The sequence below is a fragment of the Hyperolius riggenbachi genome, chromosome 10, assembly GCF_040937935.1.
Source record: "Hyperolius riggenbachi isolate aHypRig1 chromosome 10, aHypRig1.pri, whole genome shotgun sequence".
Taxonomy (NCBI): Eukaryota; Metazoa; Chordata; class Amphibia; order Anura; family Hyperoliidae; genus Hyperolius; species Hyperolius riggenbachi.
Genome location: NC_090655.1, coordinates 5,864,815 through 5,880,785, shown reverse-complemented (window position 1 = coordinate 5,880,785; position 15,971 = coordinate 5,864,815). Strand labels below are relative to the sequence as shown.

Genomic DNA, 15,971 nt, shown 5'->3' with positions numbered 1-15,971 from the left:
AGACAGACAAGACAGGTGTAAAAAACCAAAACAAATCTACAGCGGATCGTAGGACAAGGTACAGAATACACGCCAGACCCTCCTGCGGGCAAAACGCATTTTCCGATTCTACGGGCAACTTCTGCCATCTGTGATATCATCAGGAAAGCGGAACAATTTAACGGCGTCATTAAAACAAGAAACAACGAGAGACATTTCTCTAAGTACTATAAAAATAAAAGGTAGTTGTCAGACAGAAGTGTGCAGAGTTCAGTCGTACCTCAGCAGGTATTTGATCCCCTCCCAGCCGTCTCGGACCGGCTCTAGGTAGACCTCTATCCTCTTGTACGCCACCACCAGGTTAAACAAGTCGAACGTTTGCGTTTTACCCGAGGCTTGTGGCGACTCAGGGCGAGATTCTGTCATCGTCGGGCTGCTGTCCGACCAGTTTGTGCCGGCGGCCAAAACATCTTTCTCCGAGGCTTGCATGCTGAAAAGAGAGAAAGTGTTATCGTTAGTTTCTGGCGCTCTGAAAAACTTTTCAAACGCTCCGGCGAAACGAGCTGGTCGGAACCTACGGAAACACGAATCTCTTCCTCGCCACGTGCCGCGCCAGACGCCTCATTTTCATCACGCCAAATCCCACGGTTCCAATCACATGAGGTTGGCACCGAAGGGGCAATCTACAGTCACTTGTCACCTCTCTCTCCAGGAAAGCTGCACAAAGGTCGGAACTGAGTGACAATGCTCCTCTGAGCGGGAGGTAAACAGGTTGTGTCTTTATCACCAGCTCAGTACGTGGGACGGTTTTATGATATAACCGCCTTTTGTCTCGGAAGCGCTGCAGGTAGCTTGTAGCCCGCAGCTGCCTCTCCCTATTCAAGCCCAGCTGCAGCTTTTAGGAAGCGTCCAAAACCTTCATCTCATCAGAACAGGCGTAAGTGTAACTTTCTATCGCAGGTATATTCCCTTTCTCAGATATTTCCTGTATTTATCTAGTGCTGGTAATCTATCTCGTATATAGTAAACACTGGCGTTCACACCCGTCTCGCAATCTGATCGCCCTATCACAGACGCACACGGCTCAGCCAGGAGCTCAGCTGCAGACGTTCCCAGGAATAAGGAGGAGGTCAGAGTGCCAGGAGGAAACCCAGAGAAACACTGGCCTTTATTCCCTTCACTTATTCTCCTAAGTTTTCTCCTAGATATTTTCACACCTTTTCAAAAAATATTTTAACCACTTAAGGACCACGGGCCTAAACCCCCTAGTGACAGGGCTATTTTTTTTTTATAAATTAGGCCACTGAAGCTTTAAGGTTTCGCTGCAGGGCTGTACAACTCAGCACACAAGTGATTCCAACCCCCCCCCCCCCCATTTTCTGCCCACCAACAGAGCTTTCTGTTGGTGGGTTGTGATTGCTCCCCCAATGTTTATTTATATTTATAACCCTCCCTCCACCAGCCAATCAGCGCAATCGGCTGTCATAGGCTTCCGCCTATGACAGCGGATCGATTCCATCTCCCACACGGCTGTCCCCAGTAAAGCGCTGCTATAGGTCGCAGCGCCATACAGACTATATAGACGGTGTTTTCGCCGTCTAACAGTCTCCAAGCAGCAATCGCCGCCGGGAGACTGAGGGCGGAGCTCCGTCACCCAAGCAGAGATGCACACGCCGATCTCCTGCAAATCCCCGCCTCAGCACTTTACGCCGATCGGCGTTAGGCGGTCCTGGTGCTGCCGCCGTGTCCACGCCCATCTGTGCGACGCAGTCAGCAAGAGGTTAAAGGACAACTGAAGTGAGAGTGATATGGAGGCTGCCATATTTATTTTCTTTTGAACAAGACTAGTTGCCTGGCAGCCCTGCTGATCTATTTGGCTGCAGTAGTGTCTGAATCACACCAGAAACAAGCATGCAGCTAATCTAGTCAGATCTGACAATAGTGTCAAAAATGTGAGGAAACATGTCGCTGTGGTCTGGCTGGAGCCCAGGACAGAAGTGCACCCCTATAGGCCATATGGGGGAACGCACCCGCCTGGCCCGGGATTATCGCGGACTGCACAGAATCCGATGCAGCGTGACAAGCGTGAACAGCTCCTATATATAAAATAAGAGCGGTTTACTGTCCGTATAGCAAGGAGCGGAGAATGGACAAAAAGTGTCCGCTCAAGTGGGGAAAGAGCCTTAGAGGCAGAGGATCAGCAAGACAGCCAGGTAACTGGTATTGTTTAACCAGTTCAGGACCAAAGGCTTACATCCCCCTAGTGACCAGGGGATTTTTTTTTTTTTTTTTTTTTTTTACAATTTAGGGCTCTGCAGCTTCAAAAGCTCGCTGCAGAGCCACACATCCGTGCACACAAGTGAATCCCCCTCACCCTTTCTGCCCACCAAGAGAGATACCTGTTGGTGGGCTCTGATCGCTCCTACAACATTTTTTTTGTTTGTGTACTTTTATTTTTTTTATAAATTTGCCTATTTTTGTATTTATTTTACCCCCCTGACAGCCAATCAGCTCATAGGCACCAGCCGATCGCCCTCTGAGCCTCCCCAGGGGACAGCTGAGTGACACAATCTAAGGCAGCGCTGTACATAGTTATTAGACGGCACCGCGGGGCGCGCCGCTGGGAGACTGAAGGCGGAGCTCGGTCATCAGAGTGGAGATGCGCACGCTCTCCTGCGAGCCCCATAGGAAGCTATTCACTGCGTGGAGCGGTCTTGTGGCTGCCGCAGCGTTCATGCCGATTGGGCGTGGAGCGGTCGGCAGGTAGCTAAGCCATCAGCAAGCAAGAAAATACAATCATGTTGACGGAACTTTTTCACCTGCTTTATGAGCATTAATTAGAGGGCGCAAGTTAATTTGGGCGCCGGGTTTGCCTTTAATTGACATTTTTCCAATAGTGAATTATCATCAGTAATAATTGTCAGGAACCGGCCTGCGGCACGCCTGCGTATACGGTTCCCGACTGCGGGTTTGACCAGACTGAGAGGGGAAGCAGCCTTAGTCAAGCTAAAACAAGGCTGGAACCCCTCAGAACACCTCTCACTGCCACCACTAGCGGTTCGCTAGACACTTCCACTCTGCTGTCGAGTCCTCAGCGCGCACTCCGCGTTTTCGTATTTGGGTCAGCTTTGCGCTTAGGCCAAATACGGGAACGCCACGCACCCACACAGTTGCAATCTTACACTGTCGTGAAGCAAAGACCCACTAACAGTCGTTCCGAACGATACTTTTAGCCACTCTGCAGTCGCTACTCGCACTGGCGTTGTTCGTACGTTGGGTCAGCTGCGCGCTTAGGCCAACGTATGACAAACGCCCCCACACACAATGCAATTACAATTTCATACGGTAGTGTTGCTCAAGCGTACAATTAGGCATGAAACTTATACACGGTTACACTTCAGTCTCTTCTAGGCTATGAGTGTTAGTTTAGTACGGCAGAAGTCAAGCTTATTAAATAATAATTTAATATTCCAGAAAAACATAGAACAGTGCAGAACTTAATATATACAAAAAGATTACAAAAAACAAAGTAAAAATAGTTACAAGATAAAAGTTACAAAGATAACACACACGGATATTTGCGTAAAAATAAACGGGGGAAAAAAGAACGTTACCAGCTTAGGTTAGAACGTTGTTTGACGGGAGGACGCCGTTTCGACCAGGAGTCGCGATCATCCCTAGCTATTCGCTACCTCCGAGAGAAGACACCGGTGGCTGTCCTGGGCCAGCTTAAATAGTCCGAAGTGTCCCCTGGGGCATTTAATGTCCTGCCCCCAGGAACGAATGCAGTTTCCCCGTTTGTGACATCACCGAACGCTTGTCATAATCCTTCTTGTGATATGCAAACTTCAAAGGGGTTCCTGTTTTAGCTTCTTGAAGTTTGCAGAATTCAATAGGTAAGATTGTATCCTATCAGACATCAAAAAGCTTCCTCCACATTATTTCCTTGGTTAAAGTGTATTTTCGCACATACATGAAAAGATGGCCTTTTGGTTACAGGTAGCAGTTTGCCTGTATTTGCCTGTAATCCTGTGGACAGACGCAGACAATCACACCTGGGACAGTAGATCAAAAGTGACTGCTAGTGGCTTAATGAGCTGCTTCCTTGCCTATTGAAGGTGACTGGTCATATTCACTGAAGACCTCTTTAGATGCAAATGCAGGTCTAGTGACCCACCCACACAAATACATGAACAGTCCAGGAATCTAGCCTGCATCTCTACACCTTTGACATACCACAGCAGATATAAAAATGGGAAAATGAAAATATATTACTGTATTATCCTTAAAGGGGAACTGAAGAGAGAGGTATATGGAGGCTGTGATGTTTATTTCCTTTTAGACAATACCAGTTGCCTGGCAGCCCTGCTGATCCTTTGCCTCTAATACTATTAGCCATAGCCCCTGAACAAGCATGCAGCAGATCAGGTGTTTCAGTGGTTCAGACTTATAAGTCTGATCTGACAAGACTAGCTGCATGCTTGTTTCTGGTTTTAATCAGATACTACTGCAGAGAAATAGACCAGCAGGGCTGCCAGGCAACTGGTATTGATTAAAAGGAAATAAACATGACAGCCTCCATATACCTCTCTCTTCAGTTCCCCTTTAACAGCATCAGCACCCCAATGTATCTCCACAGTAATCATCAATATTTTACTACCACCTAATCTAACATGTTCCCACACGGCCTCTACTAATGCCCAACGCCCAAAATAGCCAGTATTCACACCTCACCGATGCCTAACCACTTCCCTTAAAGGACAACTGTAACGAAAGGCATATGGAGGCTGCCATATATATTTCCTTTTAACCAATACCAGTTGCCTGGCTATCCTGCTGATCCTCTAATACTTTTAGCCCTAGACCCTGAACTAGCATGTGCAGATCAGGTGTTTCGGATATTATTGTCAGATCTGCATGCTTGTTTCTGGTGTGATTCAGCCACTGCTGCAGCCAAATCGATCAGCAGGGCTGCCAGGCAACTGGTATTTCTTAACCTCCCTGGCGGTAAGCCCGACCTATGGTCGGGCTAGCCGCCGCAGGGGATCACATGGCCCTGGGAGGATTTTTTTAAATAAAATCTGCTGCCTATTAAGCTAGCACTAGGGGGTGCCGGGGGACCTGGGGCACAGTTAGCTAGTCCGGAAAAATAGCTGCAGCAGGAAACTTGCGGTCCGTTCAGTGGATCGGATCTATTTGAACAGATGGACGTGAACGGATCCATAGGATAACATTGGATCCATTCACATCTGTTAGGATCCGAGAAACTGAGCATTTTTTACCGCCAGTAGAACTGGGCCTGAGGCAGAGAGCACACCAAAACCTCTGGCAGATCCGCAATACGCTAGCGGTTTTGGGAGCAGATTTCAGAGCGATTCTAGGCATGTTTAGAGAGGTTTTCTACACATGCCTGGCGGTTTTGGGAGCATCTTTGTGCAGCAGATTACAAATATTGTTACAGTAAAGCCGGGTCTACACGGAGCGCTGCCGCATCCCTGCGCGGACCCGCCACGTCCCTGCTCGTCCGCGCGTGCGTTGGATTCGATCCCCCCTCGTCCCCGCCGGCGCTGCTCATCTTACGCTCGATTCCCCGCTATTGTTCGCTCGCGGGGAATTGGCCGCGGCGAGATCGGACCTGTCGGATCTTATCAATTGAGCCGCATCAGCAGCTCGATTGAAAAGACACATTGTGCCGTGTAGACCCGGCTAAAAAGCGGTTACTGAACAGCTTCTGTAACAAAAGCGCCTGGCAAACCGCTCTGATCTAGCGTTTTCCACTTTACTATACTTTACATTGAGGCAGAAACGCTTCTGCAAACCGCAAACGTGCAGCAGGAGGAACGGTTGCGGTTTGCTACAAACCTCAAACTGCCAGTGTGCACCATCCCATTGAAATACATTAGCCAAGCGTATTTACATGCGGATGCGGCCGGCGGATCGCACCTAAAACCGCTCAGTGTGCACTAGGCCTAAGTTATAGATTTCAGTCCTCTCACCGACCTCCTGCTGCCTGCTCATTACTCCACTCCATGCATCCCAGCTGTCCTTATTTTGAAAGGCACTTCCTGTCAGTTATGACTGGCCTCACTGCAAGCAGCATACAATTTGCATTAGGTCTGGAACCCACCACAAAACACTAGCGTTTTTAAGTAACATTTTCCAACGATTTTAAAAAGTGTAAGCTTTTTGGCAGCGATTGTGATAGCGATTTGAGATTAGCGATTTTAATTCTGATTGGTTCTTTCAAAATCATTTTTTTTTTTACAGTTTGCAGTACCGTAATTTTAAATCGCACACAAATCGCTAGGTGTAGCAATTTCATAGCCATTAGCCAGCGCTTCAATACTTTACATTGAAGCGCAAAAGCTTCCAAAATGCTGCATGTCCTGCAATTGAGATTTTGAAAATCGCAATCGCTACTGTGGAATGTTACATTGATTTACATTGGCAGAGCGTTCAGGGAAAGCGCTAGCGGTTTAATTCGCTCCCCAAATGCTCAAAAAAGCGCTCTAGTAGGTTCCAGGCCTGAAACGTCCATACAAGTCAGAATTTGAATGTCAAAGACAATCTACTTGCTTATATAAAAGTATTCCGGTACGTACAGCCCCCCTAGTCAGACCCTCTTCTTTCAATAAACTTTTACCAGAACTCTAAAAATGAAAATAAAGTGTTTTTTTGTTTTTGTTTTTTTAGAAAAAACCACCACTACCTGCAGCTAAAGCCACACCCCCTACTTTCTGACAACCTATCACAGCATGAGACTGGCTGGAAGGCCAGGGAAGGAGGAATGGTGCAAACAGGCAGCTAAAGGGATATGGGGCTGACATGTTTATTCCCTTTTAAAGAATGCTCATTGCCTGGCTGCCCTCTTGATCCTCTGCTTCAAATACATTTAGCCACAGCCCCTGAACAAGCATGCAGATCCAGTGCTCTGACTGAAGTCAGACTGAATTAGCTGCATGCTTGTTTCAGGTGTGTGTGATTCAGTCACTACTGCAGCCAAAGAGATCAGCAGGACAGCCAGGCAACTGGTATTGTTCAAAAGGAAATAAATATGGCAGCTTCCATAGGTCTCATGCCTTGGTTTCTTTTACAATCAATAGGACAAACATACATGAACGCAGTATGACCTTCTTCAAAATGTGTAAACGGCGCCTACGTGCGCTGAAATCCTGTTCCAATAGGGCCTTGCTGAATAATGCACGACACTTGCATTATTTATGATTTAAGCCGTACTGGAAGGCTGTCATTGTACACTAGATTAGCCCCCGGCTGGCCGGGACTCCAATACTTCCGCCACTGTTTATGGACGTTTATAAACTCTATTGTACACTTTCGTTTGCGTTGGCTTCACACTAAAAGACTGTAATTCTGTATTTGTAAAAAATCTGATAAGAAAAGCAGGTGGAAAACATGAACATATCTCTGTGTTATTGCGCACAATACTTTAAATACCAGCTGCCTGGCAGCACTGCTGATCTCTCTGGCTGCAGTAGTGTCTGAATCCCACCAGAAACACACTGATATGCATGCTTGTTCAGGGGCTATGTCTGAAAATATTAGAGGCAGAGGATCAGCAGGACAGTCAGGCAATCTGCATTGTTTAAAATGAAATAAATATGACAGCCTCCATATCCCTCTTCCTTGTCTTTAAAGGGGCACTACAGAGAAAAACTGTAAAATTTAAATATGTGCAAACATATAGAAAAAAGAAGTACATTTTTTCCAGAGTAAAATGAGCCATAAATTACTTTTTTCCTATGTCGCGGTCACTTAAGGTCCGTACACACGCCGGACTGGAGGCAACGACGGATCCGTCGTCACCTCCCGCTGGGTGGGCGTTCCAGCGACAGTCCGGCGTGTGTACGCACTGTCGGCGACTGATACGGCTGTTGCTGAGCGACCCGCCGGGCGGATCACTCAGAAACAGCCGTATCAGTCTGCAGACAGACTGTACACATGCCAGACTGTCGCTGGAACGCCCACCCAGCGGGAGGTGACGACGGACCCGTCGTTGCCTCCAGTCCGGCGTGTGTATGGACCTTTACAGTAGGTAGTAGATATCTGACAGAAGTGACAGGTTTTGGACTAGTTCATCTCTTCATAGGGGATTCTCAGCAAGACTTTTATTCTTTATAAAGGTATTTTCTAAAAAGGATTTAAACCATGATGCTGGCCAGCCTCCCTGCTCTCTACACAGTATTAGGCAGTTGGACAGAGAAACTGCCATTCACTAAGTGCTTTTGAAAATAAATAAATCCCTGAGAATCCCACAATGAGGCCCCCTTTCACACTAGAGCATTTAGCCACGATTTCGGCAAAGCGCTCAAACGCTAGCGCTTTTTAAAAGCGCTAGCGTAATAAAACCCTATGGGCCCATTCTTACTTGGGCGATTTGCCGCAAATCGCCCAAAAACTGGCAAAGCCGCCAAACGCAAATGTGTAGCCTGCACCATTTTCAGGCGATTTCCAGACGATCGCGTTTCAGTGCTATAGAAGCGCAAAACGCGATCGCGTCAAAATCGCCGCACTGTTCTGTGATTTTTCCACGTGAAAAAAAAAAAAATATATCACTCCTGCAAAACTTTGCCGGCGTTTTGAAAACACAGGTGTGAATAGAGCCTGAGAGATGGACTAGTCCAAAACCTGTCGGTAATGTCAGATCTCTACTACCTACTGGAAGTAACAGCAACTGCTCAGTGTGTTACCTCTAAACGCAGACACGTTGTGACTTTAACATCGCATTAAAATGCAATGTCCCACTGTAAACGCAATCTTAAAGAGACTCCGTAACAAAAATTGCATCCTGTTTTTTATCATCCTACAAGTTCCAAAAGCTATTCTAATGTGTTCTGGCTAACTGCAGCACTTTGTACTATCACAGTATCTGTAATAAATCAACTTATCTCTCTCTTGTCAGACTTGTCAGCCTGTGTCTGGAAGGCTGCCAAATTCTTCAGTGTTGTGGTTCTGCTATGAACTCCCCCTTCCAGGCCCCTCTATGCACACTGCCTGTGTATTATTTAGATTAGGGCAGCTTCTCTCTTCCCTCTTATCTTTTACAAGCTCGATAGATCGTCCTCTGGGCTGGCTGGGCTTTCACATACTGAAGAATTACAGACAAAGCTGTTTGCAGGAAGAAAAGAGCAGCCTGAAACTTCAGTGCATGAGAACAGGGGGAAAGAAACACACAAATGATCTCTTGAGATTCAAAAGGAAGGCTGTATACAGCCTGCTTGTGTATGGATGTATTTTCTATGTGTGGACATACTGTACATCAACCTACTTCCTGTTTTGGTGGCCATTTTGTTTGTTTATAAACAAACTTTTTAAAACTGTTTTTAACCACTTTTGATGCGGCGGGGAGCGTCGAAATTGTGACAGAGGGTAATAGGAGATATCCCCTAACGCACTGGTATGTTTACTTTTGTGTGATTTTAACAATACAGATTCTCTTTAACGGTTTTATTGTTTTTTGCTCAATGACACATTCATTGAAGTATGCCAGAGCTAATATATATGAACGATTGACCCTTTTTATCTCGTTCCGGCTCTCAGAAGCCATTTTCTTCTAGGAAAGTGTTTTATAGTTGGAATTTCTTATCAGTGAGGGTCACACTGTAGTCACTTCCTGTCTGAGTCAGGACTGAGTCAGCCACTTACATACCTGATATTTAACTCGTTCAGGCAGAGAAAGAAAAAAAGGAACACAGCCTAGTTATTTGTGTGCTAGGCACTGTACATACACATGTCTATCTCATCATGTCACATGTCACCTCGGGTATCCTTTAAAGTGTACCAGAGACAAGGTTTACTACAAGTGTTATACATATCTGAGGCTTCCTCCAGCCCCATCCGCACAGATCGCTCCCGCTCCGCCGTCCTCTCCAGCTCTGGAACCGGGCCGACAAAGAGATACGTAGAGGATGCACTTCTCTTGCGTCATACTGGCTGAAGTGACGGGACCCGGTACCAGAGCTGCAGAAGGCGGAGGACAGCGGCAAGGGAGGGATCCGAGCGGATGGGGCTGGAGGAAGCCACCCCAGGTATGTATAAAACTTGTAGTTAATCTCATCTCTGGTTTCCTCACCTGCATCTTTCAAACATCAATGCAAAATGAGTGAATTACAACTATTCCTGGGCCCATATGTAATTATATTTTTCTCCTGAGTTATCGCCTTCGGTGCCCACCCACTCCACCTTTACACCCCATCTAATAACTGCCGCGGCTGGCTCTACCCAGCAAACCACTGTGTTAGAAACTGGACTCTTTTGGGAACTGGACTGTTTTTTTTACTTTATTTTAAACTTGTTTGTAATTCATTTTAAACTGCACTCTTGTCTTACTGATTGACTTTATGTGACACTGTGCTGGAACTGTAATTGCACTGCTGCTCTTTCATTTTATTTGTACTCTTGCTTACCCTCGATTCAGTTATCTATATTTCCTATCCTCTCGGAGCATTCATATCTGTATGTGCCGAACCTAATTCTGGGCACAACTCTGTTGTGCTTGGTGAATAAAATGATTCTGATTCCTAGGAGATCATTTTTATATTCTCTTTAAAATAACTTTTAAGCATTTTACAAATGGGGAAAACAAAAAAACAAACAAAAAAAAACAAAAACAAAAAAAAAAACACACTTAGTTAAAAAGAATGGTACTTATCCGTTAGCCGGGCGCATCCGGCAGGTGGCGCTGTTGTTGCTAATTTCAATCATACTTGCTTCACGCAACAAAACTGTGATTGTAACCGCCGCAGGTGGTGCTAATTGTATTACTAGTTGACGTAACAATATGTCTATTAAAAAAGTGAGTTAATTAAATGACAAATAAGCCGGCGGCAATGTGACAGATCAAGCCGCCGGCTTCGTGTCTCGCTCTCCTCCCCCCCTTGCCCTCTTTCGTATAGAGCCCTGGAGAGCGGACTCGTCTCCCCCCAGAGTCATTCGTTGCAATAAAACAAGCAGGATTCCCTGCCGCGACGAACGACTCTGAGGGGACACGCATGCCCCCCCCCCCCCCCCAGGGCTCTATACGAAAGAGGGCAAGGGGGGGAGGAGAGCGAGACACGAAGCCGGCGGCTTGATCTGTCACATTGCCGCTGGCTTGTCATTTAATTAACTCACTTTTTTAATAGACATATTGTTACGTCAACTAGTAATACAATTAGCACCACCTGTGGCGGTTACAATCACAGTTTTGTTGCGTGAAGCAAGTATGATTGAAATTAGCAACAACAGCGCCACCTGCCGGATGCGCCCCGGCTAACGGATAAGTACCAAAAGAACTATCAAAATAATTTTGAGCTTGCTGGTGGTGTAAAGACATTTTATATCATGGTGTAAAAATATCACCTGGGAGAAAACTTAGGAGGAATTGACTTGCATATGGGCCATATGGGGTAATTTTACCTCCCAGAGATGACCCAGGTCATAGATCAGTAAATGCTGGCATACACTGTAATGAGAAGCACCTGCCCGGCCTCCTGTATCACAGCAGGTAAGTGAGTATCAGGAGTCTGTCACATACAAGGGACATACTTACATAATAGGAGATCAATAGAGGCGTGATGCCATCTGTAATAGGCTGATAGAGGCAATGGCAGGCTAGCACTCACAGCAAGTAAAGGTGGCCACACATTATCAATTTTACAGTCCAATCAACCATCCCATTTGATAATTTTACCGACCATTCGACCAATTTCATGTCAAAATCGTTCAAATGTGTCGATTGAGCATGCTGGAAGATTTCAGGCCGGCGTGGTCGATCGGGTGAGCAGTGTTAGTGACGTGCAATATGGTGACCAACGCGACAGACCCCCGGCTGCGGTCCTCCAAAATGTGAATTCCCTTCCCGGTGCCCATACACAGGGCTGTGGAGTCGGTACAAACATTTTCCAACTCCTCAGTTTATGAAACCACCAACTCCAACTCAACAGCCCGGCCCATACATTCAAATCTCACCTGCTCCAGCTGCTCACAGTCTCATTTCCTGCTTCTCCTGACCGCTGCAGGCGAGTGTTTATGTGACATCACACCACAAACCTTACACGGCTACCACGTGGCTGCATGACAGCGGCGCTCATGGGAAAGAAAAAAAAACACCAGGGAACGGGAACCGCTGGAGCAGGAAAGATATGAATACAACGGAGAAGGGGTGGCAAGGCGTCGTCGTCTTGAGGCCGATTGCTTGGAGATCTCTACAGTGTTCTCCCCAGGCTCTTTTAGCCGGGTGCTCCACCCGGCTAGATTTGGTGACCACCCGGCTGTCATTAGCTCACCTTCTCACCTCCTCCTATGCTGTAAGCAGAGTTGCCCTGCATTTTCAGCTCAACCCACCCGGCTACTTTTTCATGCCACCCGGCTACTATTCCATGCCACCCGGCTGAAAAAAAATTCTGGGGAGAACACTGCTCTATGGGGTGTATAGGCAGCCAGCAGATCTCTCTCAGATCAGATTGGATGAGAGCGATCTCTCTCGTTGTTGATCTGACCATCATTGCTAGATCTATGTAACCTGAAGTATATGGAGGCTGCCATATTTATTTCCTGTTAAACAATACCAGTTGCCTGGCAGCCCTGCTGGTCTATTTGGTTGCAGTAGTGTCTGAATCACACACCTGAAACAAGTATGCAGCTAATCCAGTCACACTTCTGATCTGCATGCTTGTTCAGGGGCTATGGCTTAAAGTGTTCAGAGGCAGAGGATCAGCAGGACTGGCAGAGAACTGGTTTTGCTTAAAGGGAACCTAAACTGATAAGGATATGGATTTTTCCTTTTAAAATAATACCAGTTGCCTGAATTGCCTGCTGATCCTGTGTCTCTAATACTTTTAGCCACAGCCCCTGAACAAGCATGCAGCAGATCAGGTGCTCTGACTGAAGTCAGACTGGATTAGCTGCATGCTTGTTTCAGGTGTGTGATTCAGCCACTACTGCAGCCAAAGAGATCAGCAGGACAGCCAGGCAACTGGTATTGTTTAAAAGGAAACAGCCATATCCCTCTCAGTTTGGGTTCCCTTTAAATGGGACTAAGTATGGCAGCCCCCATGATATCCATCACACTGCAGGCGCCCTTTAGCTGAGTGATGCACCCATACTGCACCTGGCCGCTGTCACAGAGGTCCTGGAGCGCTGCTGGCTGATCAGTGAGGCGCCCCCGCCTGATAAACCCGCAAAATCTACACCTGAGCCTCGATTCTCAATCAGCACAACACAGGAAACACTTCAGCAGCATCACAGTCAGGAAGTGGAGTAACCAGGCCACTTCCGCGTTCCACGGTGGTTCTGGCAAGCCTCCTGCCATTGGAAGGGCGACATCTTGTGTTCAAATAGAGATACTGCATGCACAGTTTACTTTTAAAGTGAATGCAATAAAAAAGTATGGAGATTTTCTAAAATGTGTTTAATTCACTCTAAACTTTATTCCCATCCTTTAAAACAAACCTGAACTGAAAAGTAAAAGTCAAAATAAACATCCACATGTTATACTTACCTCCCGTACTTACCTCATCCATCTCTTTCTCCTCTCCTGTGTCCCATTTGTCCACTGTGATAATTGGAATTCTCCGTCCTCCACTGTGAAAATGGCCTCTACCCCATAACAGCTTCCTGGTCAGCACACTGTTACACTGTAACATCGCCCACTTAAGCCATAGGGAAACATGGACATTACCTTGCTTATCAGGTGTCCTTTCAGTTATAACGCACAGCAACTGATTTATAACTGACAGCAACTTGTCAGTTTCAATTTTAGTTCTGACAAAATCTTGTCTGAACTGGAAAGAATCATTGTTAGAAGAAAATGGTGAGCTTTTGAGATGATCTGACGGTGAGGTAAGTATGTCATATTCATGTGCAGGTACATCATGTGTTAATAATTTTATTCAGTTCAGGTTCACTTTAAATTGATATATTTCTTACATTCAAATGTTAAAATGAAGGAGAGCTATTGATGATAGAGAGGACCAGTGTGGTCTGAATGATACAATTCTGGACCATATACTCCGAGTGTATGCCTCACTTGCAGTGCAGATCATGCATTCTACATAACATTAGCTGAAAACAACACTAGCTGTGCGGAAGGGGTGCTGTCACTGCTATGAGTGCCGGGAATGGGGGAGACACATTTACTAAACCGATTCTGTATACCTATACTGGGGACACCTACAGGCCAGTAAATCTCCTTTCATCTTCTTTTTCCTGCCTGTCACCATTACGGCATACCTCCCAACATTTTTAAATTAGAAAGCAGGACACTTAGGCCACACCCCTAACCACACCCCAACACACCCCAGGCACGCCTACCATAAAGATTTTATTTTTTAATTAATATTTCCTCATATTAAATATACCCTGCTTGTGGGTGGGGAGGAGGGTGAGGGTGCCTGTGGGTGGGGAGGAGGGTGAGGGTGCCTGTGTGTGGGGAGGAGGGTGAGGGTGCCTTTGGGTGGGGAGGAGGGTGAGGGTGCCTGTGGGTGGGGAGGAGGGTGAGGGTGCCTGTGGGTGGGGAGGAGGGTGAGGGTGCCTGTGGGTGGGGAGGAGGGTGAGGGTGCCTGTGGGTGGGGAGGAGGGTGACGGTGCCTGTGGGTGGGGAGGAGGGTGAGGGTGCCTGTGGGTGGGGAGGAGGGTGAGGGTGCCTGTGGGTGGGGAGGAGGGTGACGGTGCCTGTGGGTGGGGAGGAGGGTGAGGGTGCCTGTGGGTGGGGAGGAGGGTGAGGGTGCCTGTGGGTGGGGAGGAGGGTGAGGGTGCCTGTGGCTGGGGAGGAGGGTGAGGGTGCCTGTGGGTGGGGAGGATGGTGAGGGTGCCTGTGGGTGGGGAGGAGGGTGAGGGTGCTTGTGGGTGGGGAGGAGGGTGAGGGTGCCTGTGGGTGGGGAGGAGGGTGAGGGTGCCTGTGGGTGGGGAGGAGGGTGAGGGTGCCTGTGGGTGGGGAGGAGGGAGGGTGCCTGTGGGTGGGGAGGAGGGTGCCACTGGAGAGGAGGCAAAAAAAAAATGATCGAGGCACCAGCCGTGCCAATGCAGGATGCCTGGCATCACATACATTCCACCCTCCCTTGGAATGTGCCCTCGTGTTTCCCCTGCTTGCAGAGTAAGTGGGCGCAGCGGAGCGGGCGGTCATCTTATCAATTATCCACGCGTACCAGCAGCCGGCTCTTCTCTGCTTCCTGTGACGTCACAGGAAGCAGAGAAGAGCCGGCTGCCAGAACGTGAGGATGAATGGTAAGATGACAGCCCGCTCCTTTGCGCACCGTTTACTCTGCAAACAGGGGGGGCACGGTGGGACATTCCGAGGGAGGGAGGAATGTATGTGATGCCGGAGTTTTTGGGGGGCCCCAATGTAAAACTTGCATCGGGGCCCACAGCTCTTTAGCTAGGCCACTGTGTACTGCAATTGATTTGTTGCCAAATTTTTGTTATGTTCTGACCGTGATTTCTGCCTGCCTCCTTGTACTGCAATTGGTATAAGTATATATTTATCCTGTGTATATATTAAGTTGGCTAGAGTTTTTGGGTTTTGCACATTGCTGTTTGTATGGTGTGTATGCATGTGGTTGCACTTAATTTGAATTGTATTGTTGTATGCATGATTTTTCGATAAACACTTTTTTGCACAGTATTTCCTTGCCTCGGTGTCTGTGTTGCTGCAAACTGTGATCAATCCCAGTTCCTCTATTCAGGCTTGTAACACATGCAGGGCTGGCCCTAGACTTTTTGCCGCCTGAGGCAAAATTAGAACAAAATCGCCGCCCGCCGCCGAGCTGGAGGGGTAGCGGGCAGGAAGGGGGTATTGGGCCTAGCGGCGCTTCACTGATGTCACTTCCTGCAACGCCGTCCACTTACAATACAGTGGGCGGCGTTGCAGGAAGTGACGTCAGTGGTGCGCACGCTGGAACGCGGAAAAGGTGAGTCATCCCCGCCCGTTGCCTCTTATCATAGAGCTGGTACTTCACCTATTAAAGCTGGAGAGGAGCGCAGATTGGGGGACCCAG

At 47.5% G+C, this 15,971-nt stretch overlaps 1 protein-coding gene across 6 annotated transcripts in view; it reads right to left on the bottom strand.

The window, feature by feature from the left end:
- Positions 1 to 13,220, bottom strand: part of ZFYVE27 (zinc finger FYVE-type containing 27) — a 149,710-nt gene extending 136,490 nt beyond the window's left edge. The window contains exons 1-2 of one of the 6 annotated variants that reach the window (XM_068257954.1): positions 13,088 to 13,220; positions 260 to 469 (exon numbers count right to left, since the gene is read on the bottom strand). In XM_068257954.1, coding sequence (XP_068114055.1) covers positions 260 to 468 — 209 coding nt within the window. In that variant the 5' untranslated portion in view covers position 469; positions 13,088 to 13,220. Of the gene's footprint in view, positions 1 to 259; positions 470 to 557; positions 698 to 13,087 lie in introns of those variants that run through there. The other 5 variants (XM_068257955.1, XM_068257957.1, XM_068257956.1 and 2 more) reach the window with 5 other exon arrangements.
- Between the last annotated feature and the right edge of the window lie 2,751 nt (positions 13,221 to 15,971).